The sequence below is a fragment of the Scyliorhinus torazame genome, chromosome 7 (assembly GCF_047496885.1).
Source record: "Scyliorhinus torazame isolate Kashiwa2021f chromosome 7, sScyTor2.1, whole genome shotgun sequence".
In the NCBI taxonomy this organism is placed as follows: domain Eukaryota; kingdom Metazoa; phylum Chordata; class Chondrichthyes; order Carcharhiniformes; family Scyliorhinidae; genus Scyliorhinus; species Scyliorhinus torazame.
In genome coordinates, this window is record NC_092713.1 from 277,168,848 (window position 1) to 277,189,511 (window position 20,664).

A 20,664-nucleotide genomic window follows, 5' to 3' on the forward strand; every position below is an offset into this window, starting at 1 on the left:
AGGTAGCAAGGGAAGTTACTGCTACTGCTATGTATATATTGTTATAGTAAATAAACGTTATTATTTTGTATCCTTAAAACTCGTGCTGGATTCTTCGGGGCCCTTACAAAAATGATCAAACGTTTGGCCAGAGGTAAACTTTGCGGAATTTCGAGGCGTCATAAAATTTAGGGGGCGGGGGTAGGTCCAAAAATGGGGGTGCTGCTGAAAGGGTGGTTGAAAGTGGGGACTAGACTGGCGAGAAACTCCCCAAGCCGCAAAATAATGACCAAGTGTGGATCAATGCAGATAATTTTTTGGGAGAATCGCACCTGTCATAAAAAGAATTATGGCAAGTGCTGGAAACCACCAAAAGCATTTGTGATGTTTGTCAGGTGGTGTTATCACACACAGGATAACACCAGCATGTATTCAGCAATGTGATCGAGCACGCAATGACATCATGTTTGGACATTCCCAGCTAAAAACCAGACTGTCCGGTTCAAACCTGGGGCGTCATTCTCCGACCCCCCGCCGGGTTGGTGAATCGCCGGGGGCTGCCGTGAATCCTGCCTCCGCCGGATGCCGAAGTCTCCGGCACCGGATATTCGGCGGGGGCGGGAATCGGGCCACGCCGGTTGGCGGGCCCCCCCGCTCGATTCTCCGGCCCGGCCGGATAAATTGCCTGTCCCGCCGATAAATTGCCTGTCCCGCCGGCGTGGATTAAACCACCTTTTGAACGGCGGGACAAGGCGGCGTGGGCGGGCTCCGGGGTCCTGGGGGGGGGCGCGGGGCGATCTGGCCCAGGGGGGTGCCCCCACGGTGGCCTGGCCCGCGATCGGGGCCCACCAATTAGCGGGCGGGCCTGTGCCGTGGGGGAACTCTTTCCCTTCCGCCTCCGCCACGGTTTCCACCATGGCGGAGGCGGAAGAGACTTCCTCCACTGCGCATGCATGGGAAACTGTCAGCGGCCGCTGACGCTCCCGCGCATGTGCCGCCCGGAGATGTCATTTCCGCGCCAGCTGGCGGGGCAATAAAGGCCGTTTCCGCCAGCTGGCGGGGCGGAAATTCCTCCGGCGCCGGCCTAGCCCCTCAATGTTGGTGCTCGGCCCCCAAAGATGCAGAGTATTCCGCACCTTTGGGGCGGCGCGATGCCCGTCTGATTGGCGCCGTTTTGGGCGCCAGTCGGCGGACATCGCGCCGTTTCGGGAGAATTTCGCCCCTGATGTTTGTCTATGCTACGGAAGGAAAAGGGGTGGAGAGGCAGAGGTTCAGGGCGACATTCCCAAATTTAAGACCAAAACAGTTGAAGGAAGCCGCACAATATTGGAAAGACAAAAATCAGGAATGTGCAAAAGGTTGTGGAGCTAGAAGAGATTACAGAAGTAAGGAAGGGCAAGGCCATGGAGGGATTTGAAAACATAGAACATAGAACGTACAGTGCAGAAGGAGGCCATTCGGCCCATCGAGTCTGCACCGACCCATTTATGCCCTCACTTCAACCCTATCCCCTTAACCCAATAACCCCTCCAAACATTTTGGGACACGAAGGGCAATGTAGCATGGCCAATCCACCTAACCTGCATGTCTTTGGACTGTGGGAGGAAACCAAAGCACCTGGAGGAAACCCCGCAGACACCGGGAGAACGTGCAGACTCTGCACAGACAGTGACCCAGCAGGGAATCGAACCTGGGACCATGGCGCGGTGAAGCCACAGTGCTAACCACTATGCTACCGTGCTGCCCTATCAGGGCTGAGAGTTTTAAAATCAAGGTGTTATTTCACTTGAAGCCAAAATAGATCAGAGAGCACAAAATAGCAGGTGAATGACAGTTGGTGTGAGTAACTGTAAACATCAACACTCAGAACAGTAATTAGTTAATCCCATCAATTGCTCCCTATTTCAGTCCTAATACACCATTCTCATTTGCACCATTCCAGTTACAACAATTAAGTTGAAGGTTGCTCCCTTTGCATATCTTACCCAGTGCTCCTATAAAACACATAACTGCCATCAGGGTTACACAGCACAGAACATAAGTGTTCATTCTCCTCTCCAATTTACTCCGCTTGTACCGAGGTCCATTATTGTTAAGCAACGCTTTGGTCTCATGACCTGAAAAAAATGCACATTAAAATTGCTATCAATCTTCATACATGTCAGTACATGTTGGACAGTAATTCAGCTGTAATCTTATATTGAATATTATTTTACATTGTTATATGATATGATAATATACTATTTGTTAGGAAAACAAAGATAATTTTAAGTGATTTATATTTGTATTGGTAAATATTAGAAATAAGGCATAGTATTATGTGGGATTATTTTAATATTTTTGTGTCAGGAAGGGTAAAACTTATAGTTAGATTTGTGCTGAACGAAGATGTTTCGATGTGTGTAGGTTGGCTTCAATTCCAACTGTGTTTCTATTGTGTAGGTTGTGGTATGAAGTGTAAATAGAGGCTGGGAGAAGCAGCAGCAGTTGCTTCGCAATGGCGGGCTGGTAAGGTAGAAAGACTTCTGAATTTAGTTTCAGCTGAATTTCTTTGCAGTTGAAGAAGGACACCAGGGAGTTAACATCTTTAAACTCTGCCAGGAGAAGCTGAACAGGACAAGGGAAAGAGGCTAACTACACAAAGAATCTGGGGCGTTATTCTCCGACCCCCCAGCGGGTCGGAGAATGGCCGTTGGCCGCCGTGAGTCCCGCCCCCGCCGGTTGCCGAAGTCTCCGGTACCGGAGATTCGGCGGGGGCGGGAATCAGGCCGAGCCAGGCCGCTCAATTCTCCGGCCCGGATGGGCCGAAGTCCCGCCGAGAAATTGCCTGTCCCGCCGGCGTAAATTAAAGTAGGTATTTACCGGCGGGACAAGGCGGCGTGGGTGGGCTATGGGGTCCTGGGGGGGGTCCTCCGGGGTCCTGGCGATCTGACCCCGGGGGGTGCCCCCACGGTGGCCTGGCCCGTGATCGGGGCCCACCGATCCACGGGCGGGCCTGTACCGTGGGGGCACTCTTTCCCTTCCGCCTCCGCAACGGCCTCCACCATGGCGGAGGTGGAAGAGACTCTCCCCACTGTGCATGCGCGGGAAACTGTCAGCGGCCGCTGACGCTCCCGCGCATGCGCCGCCCAGGGATGTCATTTCCACGCCAGCTGGCGGGGCAACAAACGCTGTTTCCGCCAGCTGGCTGAGCCCCTCAATGTCGGGGCTCAGCCCCAAAGATGCGGAGCATTCCGCACCTTTGGGGCGGCGCGATGCTCGTCTGATTGGCGCCGTATTGGGCGCCAGTCGGCGGACATCGCGCCGTTGGCGGAGAATTTCACCCCAGGTAGAGTCCAGATAACGAGGGCACTGGGACATAAATAATGGGCGGGATTCTCCCATCGGGCGGCTAAATGCCAACACCGGAGTAAAAACGGGAGTGTTTTTCTCTGATGTCGGCGCCCATTCCGGAACCCCATTCTGCAGCCCACAGGGGGCTAGGACGGTGCTGGAGAGGCCTACGTTGCTCCAGCTGCTGATCCCACCCTTCTTCCCCCCGCCGGCCCCGACGCCAAATGGCGCAGGCTACAGAAGCCAGCGCGGAGGAAAGGAGGCCGGGGGGGGCAGAGAGGCCAGCCCGCCGATTGGTGGGCCCCGATCGCGGCCAGGCCCACTATGGAGGCCCCCCCGGGGTCGGACCCCCCCCCCCCCCCCCCCCCCCCCACAGGCCACCCCCGGACCCTTCAACGCCGAGGTCCCACCGGCTCAGAGGATGTTGGAACAACGCCGGCGGGACTCGGCTTTTCCATGACTGGCACTCGGCCCATCCGGGCCGGAGAGTTGTCGTGCCGGCCCGGGCTGGAGAGTCGCCGCATACCCCGACCGGCGCCGTGCCGACCACGCTAGCGCCAATGGCACCGATGCTCCACACTGCAGAGAATTGCATCCCGGTGGCGGGGCGGCATGGCGTGATTCGACATTTTGTTCAGAAGAATTCAAAGGTAAAGTAAATAAAGTGCTCGGAGTTAAAGAGACAGTTGCTGTGACCAAAATTAAAGTGTAAAAGCTGACTTCAGAAATAAATCATAAGTTTGATGTGTTATTAAAGTCTGGGATCAAGAGCGAAAGCAATTGTGAACATTTTATACAGTAGTCAAGTCAAAGAAATCCAGAAGGGGAGATGTATCACCTGGATACTGGATTTGTTGCTAAATGAAGGAGTGGAAGCTTGGTTTAAAGGAGTCATTTGTAAAATCTGGATTGGATTTTGGAATGCCAACCACTGATAGAGACATTGTTGTGAAAGAATATTTTAAAGCGTGTTTTTCTGGGAGGGAGTCATGTGACAATCATCTGGGAGATTCCAAGGAGAAATCTAACACTAACTTGGGTTCAGAGTGGAGTGTGTGTTTTGACACAGTTTTGACATATCTCTGTATTTAAAGGGGCTGTGTGTTACTGAGATCATTGCAGCTTTAGATATATTTTGTAATACAGGTTAACCTTAAAATCTGTGTGTATTTGTGAAGATGAGGGAAAGTAAAGGAATATTTTAGGATATTCCAATATTTCATGATTAATAAATGTTTTTTCTTGTTATGAAAACCAATTTGTGATCCTGTGACAGAAAATGAACCACAATCTCAACAGGCCTGACAACATCTGTGGAGAGAGAAGGGAGCAAATGATTTGAGTCTGGTTGTCATTGTCGAAGTTAGAGAGATCTGGAAATGGGGTCAGATTTATATTGTTATAGCGGGGGATTCGTGGAGCAGTGGGGCTGGATAGGGGGCCAGTGATAGATGAGATTGATAATGATGGCGTGGACAGAAAGACAAAGGGAATGTAAATGAGGGTGATCAAGATGTGGAGATCCTGGCTTTGGACTGGGGTGAGCACAGTAAGAAGTCTTACAACACCAGGTTAAAGTCCAACAGGTTTGTTTCGAATCACTAGCTTTCGGAGCACTGCCGGAGGGTGATCAAGGTTAGGAAGGGTGCTGATAGTGGCACATTAAGAGATCAGAATGTGTTAATGGCAGAACAAAGGTAAGCAGTGTGTCAAAGAACAACTCGGAACAAGGAACAGATGGCACAAGTGGGGTGGGTGGGAGAGGAGGGGGAACAATGGGGAGGGAAAATGAGTGGATGGAAGAAATGAAAATGAATTGATGGAAATAAAAACGGGGTGAAGGTGGAAGAGAAAGTTCACAGTCAGAAGCTGTTGAACTCAACATCAGTCCGGAAGGCTGTAACGTGCCTAATCAGAAGATGAAGGACAGTTCCTCCAGTTTGCGTTGGGCTTCACTGGAACAGTGCAGCAGGCCAAGGACAGACATGCGAACATGAGAGAAGTGAGTTGAAATGGCAAGCGACAGAAAGGTCTGAGTACTGCTCGTGGATGGACCAAAGGTGTTATACAAAATGGTCACACAGTCTGCATTTAGTTTCTCCAATGTAGAGTAGCTCACATTGGGAGCAGCGAATGCAATAGACCAGATTGAAGGAGGTGCACGTGAAATGCTGCCTCACTTGAAAAGATTGTTTAGGCACTTGGATGGTGAACAGGGAGGGTGTAAAGGGGCTGTTGTACTTCTGTGATTGCATGGGAATATATGGGAATAGGCAGGGGCTGGTTTAGCACAGGGCTAAATTGCTGGCTTTGAAAGCAGACCAATGCAAGCCAGCAGCACGGTTCAATTCCCGTACCAGTCTCCCAGAACAGGCGCCGGAATGTGGCGACTAGGGGCGTTTCACAGTAGTTTCATTTGAAGCCTACTTGTGACAATATGCGATTTTCATTCATTTCATTTCATATATTGCATGGGAACGCCTTCATGTTGCTTGCCATTTCAACTCACCACCCTGCCCTTATGTCCACCTGTCTGTCCTTGGCCTGTTGCAATGTTCCTGTAAAGTCCAGTGCAAACTGGAGGAACAGCACCTCATCATCCGATTAGGCACGTTACAACTTTCCGGACTTAAACATTGAGTTCAACAACTTTAGACTGGGAACTCTCGTCTCCAATTTCACCCATTTTTATTTTAATCAATTCATTTTCATTTCATCCATCCATCTGTTCTTCCTCACCATTGTCCCACCCCCAATCCATCTGTTCCCTGTTCCTAGTTGCCCTTTGACACACTGCTTATCTTTGTTCCGACATTAACACATTCTGATCTCTTTATATGCCACTTCAGCCCCCTTTTCAACCTTAATCACCCTCATTTAAATTCCCTTTGTCTTTCTGTCCACAACACTGCCCCCCTATCATGCCCCACCGCTCCACATGCCCCTCACAACAGTATAAATCTGATCATATTTCCAGTTCTCTCTAGCTTTGACAAAGAGTCATCCAGACTCGAAACGTCAGCACCTTCTCTCTCCACAGATGCTGTCAGACCTGCTTAGAATTTCCAGTATTTTTTGTTTTTGTTTCAGATTCCAGCATCTGCAGTAATTTGCTTTTATCTAGTGATCCTGTGACTGCTCCTCCATGTTTTTGAAAAAAAAGTTAAAATTATGGGTTGGAATTTTCCTTCGGCGGGATCCTCTGCTCCGTCGGCAGTACGCCCACGCCTGCGGGCTTCCCGATGGCATGGGGTGGTCACAATGGGAAACCCCATTGGCCGGTTGTGGGAATGGAGAATTCTTTGCCGGCGGGGGCGCACTGCGCAGGAAAACGTGGCTAGCAGATCGGAGAATCCTGCCCATGGTCTTTTGAGCCAGGGTTCAATCTCCCATCCAGTTATAACACCATCTGGCATCGCAATTCCGATATTTACATGTTAATATATTTTGGATTGATGCAAACTTGTAAATCGTAGTTATTGCGAGGTACATGTTCATCCAATGGGCTGAGGGAGTGAAACTTGTATTTTCCATCCAAAAGCTGTATTAGTACTGTTGTCACTCATTAAACTACTTAAGTACTGTTGTGTCATTCCCTTGGTTTTTGAAAGTATTTTTTATTATCCCTAGATGTGCAGTCTCTTTGCATTGACCATAACTGAAGCAATGCTCCGGACTCAGCGAAAGTAATAGAAGGTAAAATGTTGAATAAAAGCTTCACCCTCTTACTGGGTTCCTAACACTAAAGAATATTTTTTTAATATGTTATTCAAATTTACCAAAGAAAACATAAACCCATGACACTCTGGAAAAAATTTACAAATGTTTGCTTCTGTGTCCTTATCCGAACACAGCAAAGGTGGACACTCAAAGCATCAACTTGTATTTCTCCTGACTGACCAGCTGAATATTTGCAATACCATCTGCTTTTTTTTTAAAAGCACCACAAAACATTCCATTGATGACCCATCAACTGATATGTTTTTCAGAATGAGAGAAAGTCATCATGAGTCGGTGAAAAAATGCAGCTTGAGTGTTTGCAACAAAACAGATGCAGAAGGCTGGATTCTCCGGTCCCCACCGCCGAAATCGCATTTGGCGACGCGGTGGAGAATCCCCGATGATGACCAAATCGGAGGCAGCGCCGCTTTCGCGATGCTCTGTGCCCGACCAGCTGAGTTCCCTATGGCATGGAACTCTCATGGCCTCACCCGTCGTGAACTCAGCGTGGCGGCTGCAGACTCAGTCCAGTGCCGCCACAGTCAGGGGAGGGCTGATCTGCGGAGAGGGGGGGCCTTCATTCGGGGCTGGGGTCACTGTGGGGATGAGGGCGGTGCGCGAGCCGGTCGAATAGGGGGACTATTTTTTCGGTCTCGGTCCGCGGGCTGTGTCCGCCATGAAGCACAGCACGGCCGCTGCAGGCCTGCGGCGTACGCATGCGCGGCCACGGACCGGGCAATGCTCTGGGCCTTTTCGGCAGGTAGAGCTGGGAGCTCTTGGCTGCCCCCCTGCTAGCCCCCACCCCCTCACCGTGAGCAGGGAATTGGTGGTTGTTTTGCACCAGGTTTCCTGGTGTAAAGCACCACTGTTTTCACGCCGACGTGGGGACTTGGTCTCCAAAACGGAGAATCCAAACCCCAATGTGAACAATCACAGCCTTATGGAACGAACTTGTTTCTTAATGTTAGAGATGTGGCATTGTAGCAGGAAAGTGACACCAGGGGTTGAATTTTTGAACAACAACCAGAGGTGGGATTGGAGGGCTGAAGATTTTGCATTGGAAATCAGCATGCCCGTTTGCCAGAATAGCTCTGCTCATTTCTGTCGAGTTAAGCTCAGGGTGTGAGAATTGTTGACTATCCAACTGCCAATACACGGCTATAAAACAATTAAAGAGCCAGTGTTTTGTTCGAGGTTGACTGAACATTTCTCAAACGGGGTGGGGGTGATGGGGGCAGGGGAGCCAGCTCTCTCCACCACTCACAGCCAACACACCGCGATCACCACAGCTGTGATCAGAGGCTGCCCTGTTTCTCCATCACAATGGCAGTCATGCAGCTGTGGTCACTCTGATGAGAAGTGCTCTTGAACCACCTTTTCTTTCTCACCTATGTCGGCAGGGCCCACCTCCGATAGTGGGGCTGCTCCTCGATCAGTACTGAAGGGCCTCCTTTTCTAGTGTCAGGAACCCACCCACCATCCTTAATTGGATGTCAAGCATGCCCCCTTGTCACTGATTGGCCATCTCCTTCAAAAACGTGTTGCATATCAGATGCTGGCATGGCAGGAGGATCAAGACCCCAAAAAAGTTCCAACTGATCGGGGTTCAAAACCAGAAACAAGCCTTCAGTTCCAGAAATCAGCTTCCAATCACTCATTCTTTAAAAAAAAAATCATTCTCCATGAGTGGGTGTCTTTGGCAAGATTGCCTTTTATTACCCATCCTTGTGTTCTGTAGTTGTGTTCTGTTGGGCCATTTCTGAGGATAGATATTACCAGGCTGGTGTGGAATTGGAGTCACATGTAGACTAGACTGGATAAGGAAATCATGTTTCATTCCTTGAAAGACCATGATGAACCACTTGCGTTTTTACGACCATCTCGCATTTTCATGGTCATTTCTACAGATGCTCTTCATTTTCAGACTTTTAAAAAACTTCAATCTTGGCAAGTTTTCGGTGAATTAGGTTAAAATAATTATTTTGAAGCAAAATTCTCAAACTATCCATGTGGGATTTGAAATCCCACTCTCTGGATTATTTTGTACATCTTAAGGTTGTAAAATGTCCTCCATGGATGCACGTTCATCTCTGTACATTGATTTAGCAATTTTGCAATAACAATCTACTGACAATATTCAAATTCGCGTTGCTGGATGAGGCCCTTAGCTGCTGCCATAGTAGTCTGATTCAGTTGCTCTTTGATTAACGGTGATCCCACCTCATGCTTAAGAGTCCAAGAGAGCAACTCAAGTGGAATAATAAATAACAAGTGCTACATACCTGCATATACAACTATCCCCACAATAACGTTCGTGTTCCGGATGGTGCAGCCTCGAAGTAAGAGGCTGTCTTTATTGAAGCCAATCTTATTCCCAGTGTTTTCCCTGCAAAGCAAAATTAATGCTAAACAGCTACCTTTTCTCCATCTTAAAACAACACTCAAAGGAGTAAAAAGATCGGCTGTAAAACTATTGCAAAGAGAAATCCTGACTCAGTTTTGAAAAGCATGCTCTGCTGAGGTCCATCTCTGGGAATTGGGCTATCATTTAACTTTTAAAAATATTTCACCTAATTAATGCTCACAATGCTGGGAGTTGTTCTCAGCTTATGCCTCAGTGCCCCAGCAACTAAGATAGAATAGATTCATAGAATCCCTACAGTGCAGAAAGAGGCCATTCGGCCCATTGAGTCTGCACTGTCTCTTGGAAAGAACACCTTAATGAAGCCCAAGCCTCCACCCTATCCCTGTAATCCAGTAGCCCTACCTAACCTTTTGGACACTAAGGGGCAATTTAACCTGGCCAATCCACCTAACATGCACACCTTTGGACTGTGGGAGGAAACTGGAGCACCAGGGATAAAACCACACAGACACGGGGAGAAAGTGCAAACTCGACACAATCACCCCAGGCTGGAATTGAACCCGGGTCCCTGGAGCTGCAAGGCAGCAGTGCTAACCACTGAGCCACCGTGCTACTCAATATGATTGTTCCTCCCCCAAGATCTCCATTCTTTATGATATGAGATAATGATATGACTGGCTCAAAAATCTCAAGCACGCAAGACGTGTGAATAAATATTCCACTTTTTTTTTTACTAGATTTGATAGACAAACTTAGACATAATACACAATGGACTGGCATCTCCGGTCCCCTGGCCGCGTGTTTCGACGGCGGGAGGCGATGTGCCATTCACTGGTGACGGGATTGCCTACTCTCGCCGCTTGTCAATGGGATTACCCATTGAAGCCACCCACACCAGCGGGAAACCCGCGGGTGTGAGTGCGCTGTCGCCGGGACCAGAGAATCTCGCCACCAGCGAATGGCTGGAGAATTCCAGCCAATATATACTTCAAAACAAAATCTTGACTTGTTTTCAGTCAACAATCCGTAAGTCTCAAGGTGCTGGGCACTGAACTGAAGTGTTCAGAAGTTCTGTAAATGACACTCTCAGGATATATCATGCAAATTCAATCACCCTTCCTCTCCCACTTTGAGGAGAGATACCTGTCTTCTTAAAACTCTCAGCAGCATAGTGGGAAGCTGGAATTTGCTGCCTTCAGAGTTCTATAGCCAAACCTGAATCCTATTGCTCCCTATTGGTAATGTATTAGCTGGTCCAATGAAATGAAATGAAAAAAAAAATGACCAGTTAAAAGATCAGGTATAGTATCTGCTCTGTCTTTTGGCTCAGATCTGGTATGTCTCTCTTGTGGGGACCATGAATTGGATTCAGTTTGAATTTGAATTGGTTTTTGGAGCAGGCAAGGAGCTGGATTAGGGGTTCGCCCCTGACCACACTCTGAGCCCTGGCTTTGTAACTCAGGAAAAAGTAATGAAAAAAAAAAGCAGCATTCTAGAAGCATGGGGCAGGATTCTCCAACCCCGCGCCAGGTCGGAGAATCGCCGGGGGGGGGGGGGGGGCGATAAACACACGACGCCGCTCCGACGCCGGTCCGCAATGGCACTGGCGCGGTTGGAGAGGCGGCGGTCAAGCGCCCCCCGGCGATTCTCCATGCTCGACGGGCCGAATGCCCGCCGAGTTCAGCCGACTCCTGCCGGTGCCGTTCGTGTGTGTGGTCCTACCCAGCAGGACCTTGGCGTTCATGCTGCGGGGCTGTCCTGGTGTGGGGGAGGGGGGATCCGGGGCGGTATTCTCCCATCCCACGGCAGGGTGTCCATGCCGTCGTAAACGTCATCACATTTTATGACGGCATGAACGGGCCCCTGGCAGGAGTAATTCTGGCCCCTACATTTTGTGCGCCACGGAACCGCGCATGCGCGGTGGCCTCCTTCAACATGCCGGCCCCGACGCAACATGGCGCAGGACTACAGGGGCTGGCGGGTAGGAAAATAGGACGGGGGACAGAGAGGCCGGCCAGCCGATTTGTGGGCCCCAATCGTGGGCCAGGCTGCATCGGAGGCCCCCCTGGGGTGTGAGCCCCCCTCCACCACCACAGGCCGCCACCCGACCTTTGCACACAGAGTTCCCACCGGCTGCGAGCAGTGACTCAGCGTTTTAACTGCGGCCGCTCGGCCAATTCCGGGCCGAGAATCGGCAAACCGGCCGCGTAGAGCAGCCAACGACCAACACGCGCCAAACACGCCAGCGCCAATGGCGCCGATTCTCCGCTCTGCGGAGAATCCCGTGCTGGCGTTGGGGCGGCATGGCCCGGTTGCGGGGATTCTCCGGTCCGGCCCAGGGCTGGGAGAATCCCGCCCCTGACTCTGGGGGGCCTCCACGGAGGCCAGGCCCGCGATCAGGGCCGACCGATCGGTGGGCAGGCTTATCCCGGTGGGGGCCTATATTCCTCCATGCCGGGCACCTGTAGGACACCGCCATGTTGCCCGGGGGCCGGCGGGAAGAAGGTAACCCAGGCACATGCACGAACTCGTGCCGGCCGTATCACGCATGCGCGAACTCGCGCCGGCTGTGCTTGCGCCCGTATTGGCAGCTGGAGCTACATGAAGCGCTCGAGTGCCGTGCTGGCCCCCTGTGCGGCGTAGGATCAATGCTCCTAGGGGCTAGATGACGCCATCGTAAAATGCTCCAGCGATCGGAGAATCCCATCTCACCAAACCCAAAATTTGGCTTGAGGATGCTTTCAGATCCACAACTGGCATGAACAAGTCCGGTTAGATTGGTAAGTTCTGCATCATACCCATTAAAGTTTTTAAAAACTGAAAGCACTGCTTATTTATGTTTACATAAAGTCAAATCCTAACCCAGAAAAAAAAAACACAGGTGCAATAAAAATAGTTTCCTACTTACACAACACCCTCAAATTTGTTGAGGTCATTGTTGGGATTTTCACAGGTGATTGTACTGTTGAAGTTCTCTGGTTCAAACTCAGAATCCTGGAAAATAATTATCATTGTTGTGGCATGTACAGTTTTCTGAAAGTATCACAGTACACTTTACTAACAGCAACATTTTATGATGATAAAGTAACAGATCAATTTCTAAGTTACACAGTTAGAAAGAGTGAGCATCAACTTTCATTTCTGCCAAGGTGTTTTTATCTGAAGAGTCTTCAGTATCACAGGTAATATTGCCACACGGTGAACGTTGTAATCACCTATTTTTAAATACAATCCTCAGCTGCTCTCCTCACAGCAGCACACAAAACGCTTCCATTGATGTTCCCTTCAAACAACAAATCAAAGAAATAATGGGAATGTGTATCTTACAGGATTTGTGAACCCTTTCACTGCCAGTCTTTGCTTCAGGTTTGCTTCTCCGTCGAGGTTCAAAGTCTCAATGCGGCAGATTCCATTTTGCTCTGATGAGTGTAATAAGAGCATATCAGCTGGAATAATGTCATTGCATGATAACCGTACAAAGTCACCCACTCGAACATCTTTCCAGCATTTCTCAATGTACTGATTTTCTTTCCTGGAGAACACAAGATATTTGGAAAGTTATATGCATGCTTTAACACAAAATAACTTGTCCCCCGCAATACTGTTTTCCTTTTACCTCTACCTACCTGAACTTTGCGTAGTGCATCACAACTTGAGGGGGCTAAGCATATTTTTACATTAGAGTACTGGCGACTACAAGTGTATTCTATTTCTATATTCAATGCTCAAGTACTGCACAGATCAACTCTGGAATGAACAGTATTAAAGTTCCATATTTAGTTGAGTCGACAAACTATTGGCAGGTTGGTGCTTAAATGTAAAAATATGTATTGAACTCTGTTCCTTCTTGCCAATGGAATGGCCGCAAAGGGAAAACTTGGGCCAACAGAAGACAGAGGGAGGCGCTGGGGTAGTGGTACTGTCACTAGACTAGTAATCCAGAGACTGAGGGTAACATAGAATTTACAGTGCAGAAGGAGGCCATTCGGCCCATCGAGACTGCACCAGCTCTTGGAAAGAGCACCCTACCCAATGTCAACACCTCCACCCGTTCCCCATAACCCAGTAGCCCCACCCAACACTAAGGGCAATTTTGGACACTAAGGGCAATTTATCATGGTCAATCCACCTAACCTGCACATCTTTGGACTGTGGGAGGAAACCGGAGCACCCGGAGGAAACCCACGCACACACGGGGAGGATGTGCAGACTCCGCACAGACAGTAACCCAAGCCGGAATCGAACCTGGGACCCTGGAGCTGTGAAGCAATTGTGCTATCCACAATGCTACCATGCTGCCCCAAGCTCTAGGGTCCTGGGTTCGAATCCCACCATGGGAGATGGTGAAAATTGAAATCAATAAAAAATCTGGAATAAAGATGACCATGAAACCAATGTCGATTGTCATTAAAACCCATCAGGTTCACTAATGCCCTTCAAGGAAGGAAATCTGCTCTTCTTACCCGTTCTGGCCTACATGTGTCTCCAGACCCACACAGCAACGTGGTTGACTCTTAACTGCCCCCTCAGAAGTGGCCTAGCGAGCCACTCAATTAAGGATGGGCAACAAATGCTGACCCAGCCAGTGACATCCACATCCCTCCTGTCATTACACCACCATATTGCTTGAAGAATGTACACATTTTGGAGTGAAACACCATGAACTTCTAGCGTAATAATAAGACTCAGAATATTATTGTATTAGGAAAGAAAGCAAACAACCTGCTCAAGGGCAATTAGGGATGGACAATAAATGTTGGCCGACCAGCGACACCCACATCCCATGAAAGATTATATAAAAAAATACAAAATGTTAGATTAGCTCAATCAGTTTCCGTGTGTTGGAATGAATAGGTTATAGATTCAGCCCCTTCTAGTAATTTGCGTGTGCAGCCTAGGCTAACACTTCGATGCAGCAATGAAAGAGTATTGCATGGTTTAATAATGTAGTAAAAAGCTCCCTTAGCACTTTTCGAAGGAAACCAGGGAATTCACTTGATATTCTGATCAATATTCTTCCCTCAAGCAACACCAAAAAAAACCCCAGATTAATTAGTCATTCATCCAATTATTTGTGAAATCATGCTGTGTAAATCGTTACTGCAGTTGCTAACATAATAGTGGTCATTCTTCAAAAAAATAAACGCTTTGGTTGTAAACGTACTAAAGACGAGATGCAGAATTATATAAAAATATTAGTGGAAGTAAAGTTGTTGGAAAACATCTTCAGGACTTTGGAAAGTACAGGATTTCATCAATTCAGTGTATAGAATTCTCTTCTGGGCACCAAGCCTAATCGACGACATTCCCAGGGGAGGAATCAGTTAACTGCAAGCAAACCTCTGCAGATAGAGCTATGTTAGCCTCTTCTCAAAACACTGAGGAAAGACCCCAATATAAATTCCTCAGCCATTAACTTTTAACCCTAATAAGCTGCAACCCACAAGCCCCCAATTTCTTGCAGCACAACAGCCAATGTACTCGTACATTGATCAGGTTTTCACCCTTGTCACTGATAATCTTGCTCTTAACTGAAGTTATGCAGCTCTCAAGTTAAAACTATTGAGGATGGGAGACATTGGCCAACTGCAGTGGGCAGGTAGTGAATCAGCTTGCTTTGTGCACAATAACAAAGATTTTTTTGAATTATGGAAGTACTACACTGCCAGAGGCGCCAGCTTTTGGATAAGACGTCAAACTAAGGCAATTTGGCTCTCTGGTGGGTATAAAAATAAAATGGCACTACTTTAAAGAACAGCAGAGGTGTTTTGGCTAACATTTATCTCTCCGTTAACATCAATGGAATTGAGAAAACATGGAGCAGGATTCTCTGTTGGCGGGATCCTCTGCTTCACCAGAAGCGCACCCGTGCCTGCGGGTTACTTGATGGCGAGGGAGTGGCCACAATGGGAAACCACATTGACCGGCTGCGGGAACAGAAAATCCCACTGCCGGCGGAGATGTGCCGCACCGGAAAATGAGGCTAATGGGACGGAGAATCCCACCCATGGTCTTTACTTTACTACTGTTTATGGGATCTTGCTGTGCACAGGTTGACTGCCATGTTTCCATACATTATACAAGGACCGCACTTCAAAGGTACTAAATGGGCTATGAAGCACCTTGGAATGCCTAAAGTCATGAAGAGATGCCATATAAATGAAAATTCTCACTTTTAAAGATTTGTCTCCTTTATCAGAAGATTAATTGTGTCGAAGGGCGCGATCTACTGGCTGTTTACACTGGCGGGATATTCCAGTCCCACACCAATGCATGGGTTTCCCAGCGACAAGGGGTGCAGTCAGCGGGAAATCCAGTTTACAACGGCAGGTTTGGTAAACCCTCTGACAATGTGCCTCTACCGCCGAAAAACATACGGCAGTATGTCGGTAAATCCCGCCCTATTTCCTGCATTTACCTACAGTGCTTAATAGTTGAATGATATTTAATTGAATTGATTTCAAAAGGGACTTAAGCTTGATCATGGGTCACATTAGAACAGAAAGCAAGATAATAACGTCACAAGATTACTTTTCATTGACAAGATATTGTCAGAACCTGCAGAGAGATTTGGAACACTTATGTTGTCATTTTGCAGTTGCAAGAAAATGTTTTGACGGAAGGTCCCATTATATATTTTATTATCTTCTCCCGATCTTACATTGCTTTATTCAGAAGTTGCACTAATTACAAAAAGACAAATTTGACTGTCACTGAAAGAAGTGGGTTAGAATTGAGTCAGGACTGCTCTTGTTGCTCGTATGTGTGCATCGTACTAGAATTAGGTTGTCAATATAGCTCTGACTCCCAGTCAATATTGCTTTGCTATATTTCGTATTTCCTTGCCTGATAAAATTGACACATAGTAAAGATAACTGGCTACAGAAATTAGAGACATATTTCATTGGCATCCTTCCATCTAAGAGAGATGATGGACATGCAACAAATCAAATCTGCTGGGAACACTTACTGCTCTGAAAATTCAATTTGTTAGTTTGGTAAATAAGAGAAAGCATCAAGAGACTGAATTTAATGCAAACCCTTGCAGCATGTATCATGACGATCGGGCCCATTTCATCAGGGGAGAGGCCGCATGTCAATCTCCCTGCAGCAGGAAATCCTCCCTAATTATATTAGAAGTTGGGAAGAACCGACTAGTTTCATTAACGAGTCAATTTAATATCTAATATCCCCCTGCTCACCACAATTTATTGTGGTGCAGAAATTAAATGAAAGCCTGATGGGTCTTTTGCACCTAAGTCATAATTATTGTTGATCAACTTTTCTGGCCTTGAACTTAAACTTAAATTTGTGGAATGCAATGATATTGCATTTTGATAAAAACATTCCATGAATTTTTGAGATATTTTTGCATCCCAATATTTATTTAGTTCCTGTAAAATAATCAAAAAGTGAAGGATTTTATTTCTTTTTCCGTTTGAGAAAATCCATCAATGCAGTTGATCGCTGACTCTGCTTGATGACAACACTGTTAATGAATGTCAGAGATCTCCAGAGCTGATGATGGAATGAAATTAATGTTGGGAAGGGTGAAATCCATGCCACAGAGCTGGTTTGACAAAGAGTCATTCAGACTCAAAACTTTAGCTACCTTCTCCTTCCACAGATGCTGAGGTTGTCCAGTGTTTTCTGTTTTTGCCACAAGAGCTCTTTTTTGTGGGCAGCTTTCTTTGAGGTCAGCAGCAAGTGTTTCCCTTTCACTGGTGACTGCAAGTTCCTGGCCTTTTACTTTTCCCAATTCGAGCTTTTAACAAGAGGAAAAGAGAGCAAGGTTAGGCAGACGGAGGGAGGAAGTGAATCCCATCCCCATCTCTGGACCTGCAGTCATATCCTAAATATTAGTTGACATTAGAAAGTGCATGGTTAAAATGATTTGAAGGTAGATGTTTTTTTTTTTTCTTTCTTGCAAAGCTGTGCAAATAAAATTGGGTAATAATAATAATCTTTATTTGTCACAACTGCAATGAAGTTACTGTGAAAAGCCCCAGGTTGCCACATTCCGGCACCTGTTTGGGTACACAGAGGGAGAATTCAGAATGTCCAATTCACCTAACAGCATGTCTTTCGGGACCTGTGGGAGGAAACCGGAGCACCCGAAGGAAACCCACTGAAGATGGCCACCTGCAAAGGACCATGGGAATTATGGCCAACCCAGGACTCAGACAGATACACAGCCTATGTGTATCTAAAACACAGGTAACCAGACCTGACCAAAACCCCCGGTCGTTTACATTTTAATGGTCCATTTTCCCAGGACAATAGAACTCCAATCAAGCAGCCACAGACTGATCGGCGCCAAGGTCAATCGCCGGTAAGGACCCGCCCAGCTACCAAGGCAGCCGCCCCTTTATTGGCCGAAATCGAAGAGAGTGATCAGAGCCCTGTCGAACTATTGGATCGGCCTGTGTCTACCCAATTGCAGCAAGAACAGCCAGCTAAATTCAAGACCAACGATCGCTACCTGACGGGTGAGCCCAGCAGAGACAGAGCCACCTTCTTCGAACCAGCCAAGTGAAATCCAGATAAAGGCCTTTATCCATTTGCACAGTGCCGGTCGCCCTGAAGTTAAGTATAGGTTATTTTAGCTGATAGGTGTAGTTTAACTCATAGTAGATATTGTGTTTGCATGTTGAGATAACTCTTGTGTATGTAAATAAACCATCTTTTGAACTAACTAACTGGTTGTGTGGTCATTTGGTTGATATAAGGGAAAGGCTTGTGGTTCACCAAGATAAACAAATAGAGCAGCACCAGACAGACACAGTGACCCAAGCTGGGAATCAAACCTGGGATCCTGGCGCTGTAAAGCAACAGTGCTAACCACTGTGCTACCGTGCCACCCATACTGTGCTACCATGCCGCCCTACACTGTACGAAAATTCAAATACATATAAGGGGATGCTTTACTAAGTTGGTCATTGCCTGAATTCTGAGATACATAATTCTGTTCTGTTTTTTATGAGTGGAATCTTACCGTCCTTGAGTAGACTGGGTAAAACTAACTTGGGAAAGTGAGTATTGGTTTGGTTTCCCCACAGGTTTCCTTCCCTATGTGCCTTTGATGGAGACGGGTTAAAAGTGGCTGACAATCCAGCAGCGGCAAGCAGAGAATTGGGCTTGCTTACATGCAATGCAGAACACTTGTACAGATTTCCAGGTGATTTTGTGAATCCCTGGACAGGTGAACGGAAGCAACCTCAGACCAGAGGTTGGGGCATCTTTAAAATCCCGTCTGTGGAGGAGCTCAGTGGCAGAAAATAGCAACTGCAGCGCACCCTGTCGATCCATCAGTCTGGCTGTCTGCAGCGCTCCCGCTAGTCTCACAGTGAGGTCTTCTTTCCTCTATTGAGTGCTCCGCATGCCCGGAGTTCCCGCTTCAGGAACCCGCTTGTTGTCCTTAATTGGATGGCAGGCTCTAACGCAGCTTCATAATTGGCCACCTCCCACCATCAATGCACCTCTGACATTTTTCTCTGACCCTTTCAGAAAAAATGTACTGGAGAAACCCAGGGACTAAAATGAGACAAATATCCGAGGCTTGGTGGCCTACACCCTAGTTCTCATAGCTGCAAAGATAGTGGGTCCACTGGCTCTGATTTTCTAGAATTCATTGGATTCGATAAAGATCCCATCAGATTGTTAGTTGGCAAGTGACGCTCCATTTTTCAAGAATGGAGGGAGAGAGAAAATAGGAAACTACAGGCCAGTTAAATTAATATCAGTTGTGGAAAAATGCTGATATTTATTATTGAGGAAATCTGAGCATAGTATGATTAGAACAAGAAAGGATCTTCCTGCCATAGAGGGAGTGCAGCGAAGGGTCACTAGACTGATTCCTGGGATGGCAGTATTGTTGTATGAGGAGAGATTGGTTCGACTGGGCCCTGCTTTGACTGGAATTTACAGGAATAAGAGGGGGTCTGATTGAAACGTATAAAAAATCCTCGTCGAGCTGGACAGACTGGATGCAAAAATGTTGCTTCCTCTGGCTAGAGGAGGGGCCTACAACAAGGGGTCACAGTCTCCGGATACGGGGGGGGGGGGGGCTATTTAGGTCTGAGATGAGGAGGGACCTCTTTACTCACGGAGTGGTGAACCTAGGGAATTCTCTACCACAAGAAGCTGTGGAGGCCAAGTTACTGAATATATTACTGGATAGATTTCTAGACTTGAAAAGCATCAAGGGGTGTGGAGAGTGCGCGTGAATCTGGCATTGAGGCAGAGCATCAGCCACGATCATACTGAATGATGGAGCAGGCACAAGGGGTCAAATGGCCTATTCCTGCTCTAATGTTCTATATTTCTATAACAGGAAGTAGCTCTACTTTAACTTCATGAGTCTAGAGGTAAATCAGAGGCACATGAACAGTGAGGGAGGGAACGTCGAACTCAGCCCTATGGTGCAACAACACCATTCTGAGCAAGCAGAGCAATTTGCGTTCTGCAAAAATGAAAATAATAGCGATTCTATCCAGGAAGGGTATGAGGCAGTGTTGATGGACTGCTATAGTGGGCTATGGGCCTATTCCTGGGACACTGACATTTGTTGGTGCCGCTACAGTGGACAGGATCCAGGTCATTATCCAGGAATTACCTGAAAGCTAATCCTTTCCTTTAGCGCTCACTGGCTTCACAAAAATGTTGCAACATTGTCAGAATATAAGGTAGGAATGCAGACTTTGTGAAAGCAGCCAATAGTGAAGGGGCATATCTAGCATCCCAACAATAAAGGCCAGTCACGTGTTCACCAAAACACTGCTCATCACTAGCGAAATGGCTTCCACTCATTGACCATACTGATTAGTATGCCACTTCAGAGAATGGAGTGCAGAACTACTTTGGTTGAATCATTTAAATGAAACCATATGACCCTACAGAGGGCCCGAAATGTTACATTTCTGGATGACTTGATCACATCAACATGCGTGTGTTAGCACCTTAGGGGCAAGGTTGCATCAGGCACAATTCAAGTAAGGCAGCCAAAGCATTTCCATAGGTTTCTAAATCACAGCTTCTCTGTCTGCACCCTTTAATCATTGTTATCTTTGATGTTTCCTGACAGAGAGAAGGCAACAGGATTAATGGATCCAGGGCTCCATTTCTTGGGAGTCCTCATTCAATGGAGGAGGTGAAGGAGGGAGAGACATTGCCGAGCACTGATCCAGCAGGAGGCAGTGTCAGGCGGACATGGTCAAGGGGGGCCAGAGTATGAGGAGGAGAGTAAGGACAAGAGATCCTGACAGCAG

The 20,664-nt window shown here is 47.5% G+C and overlaps 1 protein-coding gene across 2 annotated transcripts in view; it reads right to left on the reverse strand.

The window, feature by feature from the left end:
* atp10b (ATPase phospholipid transporting 10B) overlaps positions 1 to 20,664 on the reverse strand; it is a 511,821-nt gene that overhangs the window by 159,945 nt on the left and 331,212 nt on the right. For both annotated transcript variants that reach the window (XM_072512518.1, XM_072512519.1), the window contains exons 5-8: positions 12,725 to 12,929; positions 12,306 to 12,391; positions 9,315 to 9,418; positions 1,965 to 2,096 (exon numbers count right to left, since the gene is read on the reverse strand). In XM_072512518.1, coding sequence (XP_072368619.1) covers positions 1,965 to 2,096; positions 9,315 to 9,418; positions 12,306 to 12,391; positions 12,725 to 12,929 — 527 coding nt within the window. The remainder of the gene's footprint in view (positions 1 to 1,964; positions 2,097 to 9,314; positions 9,419 to 12,305; positions 12,392 to 12,724; positions 12,930 to 20,664) is intronic.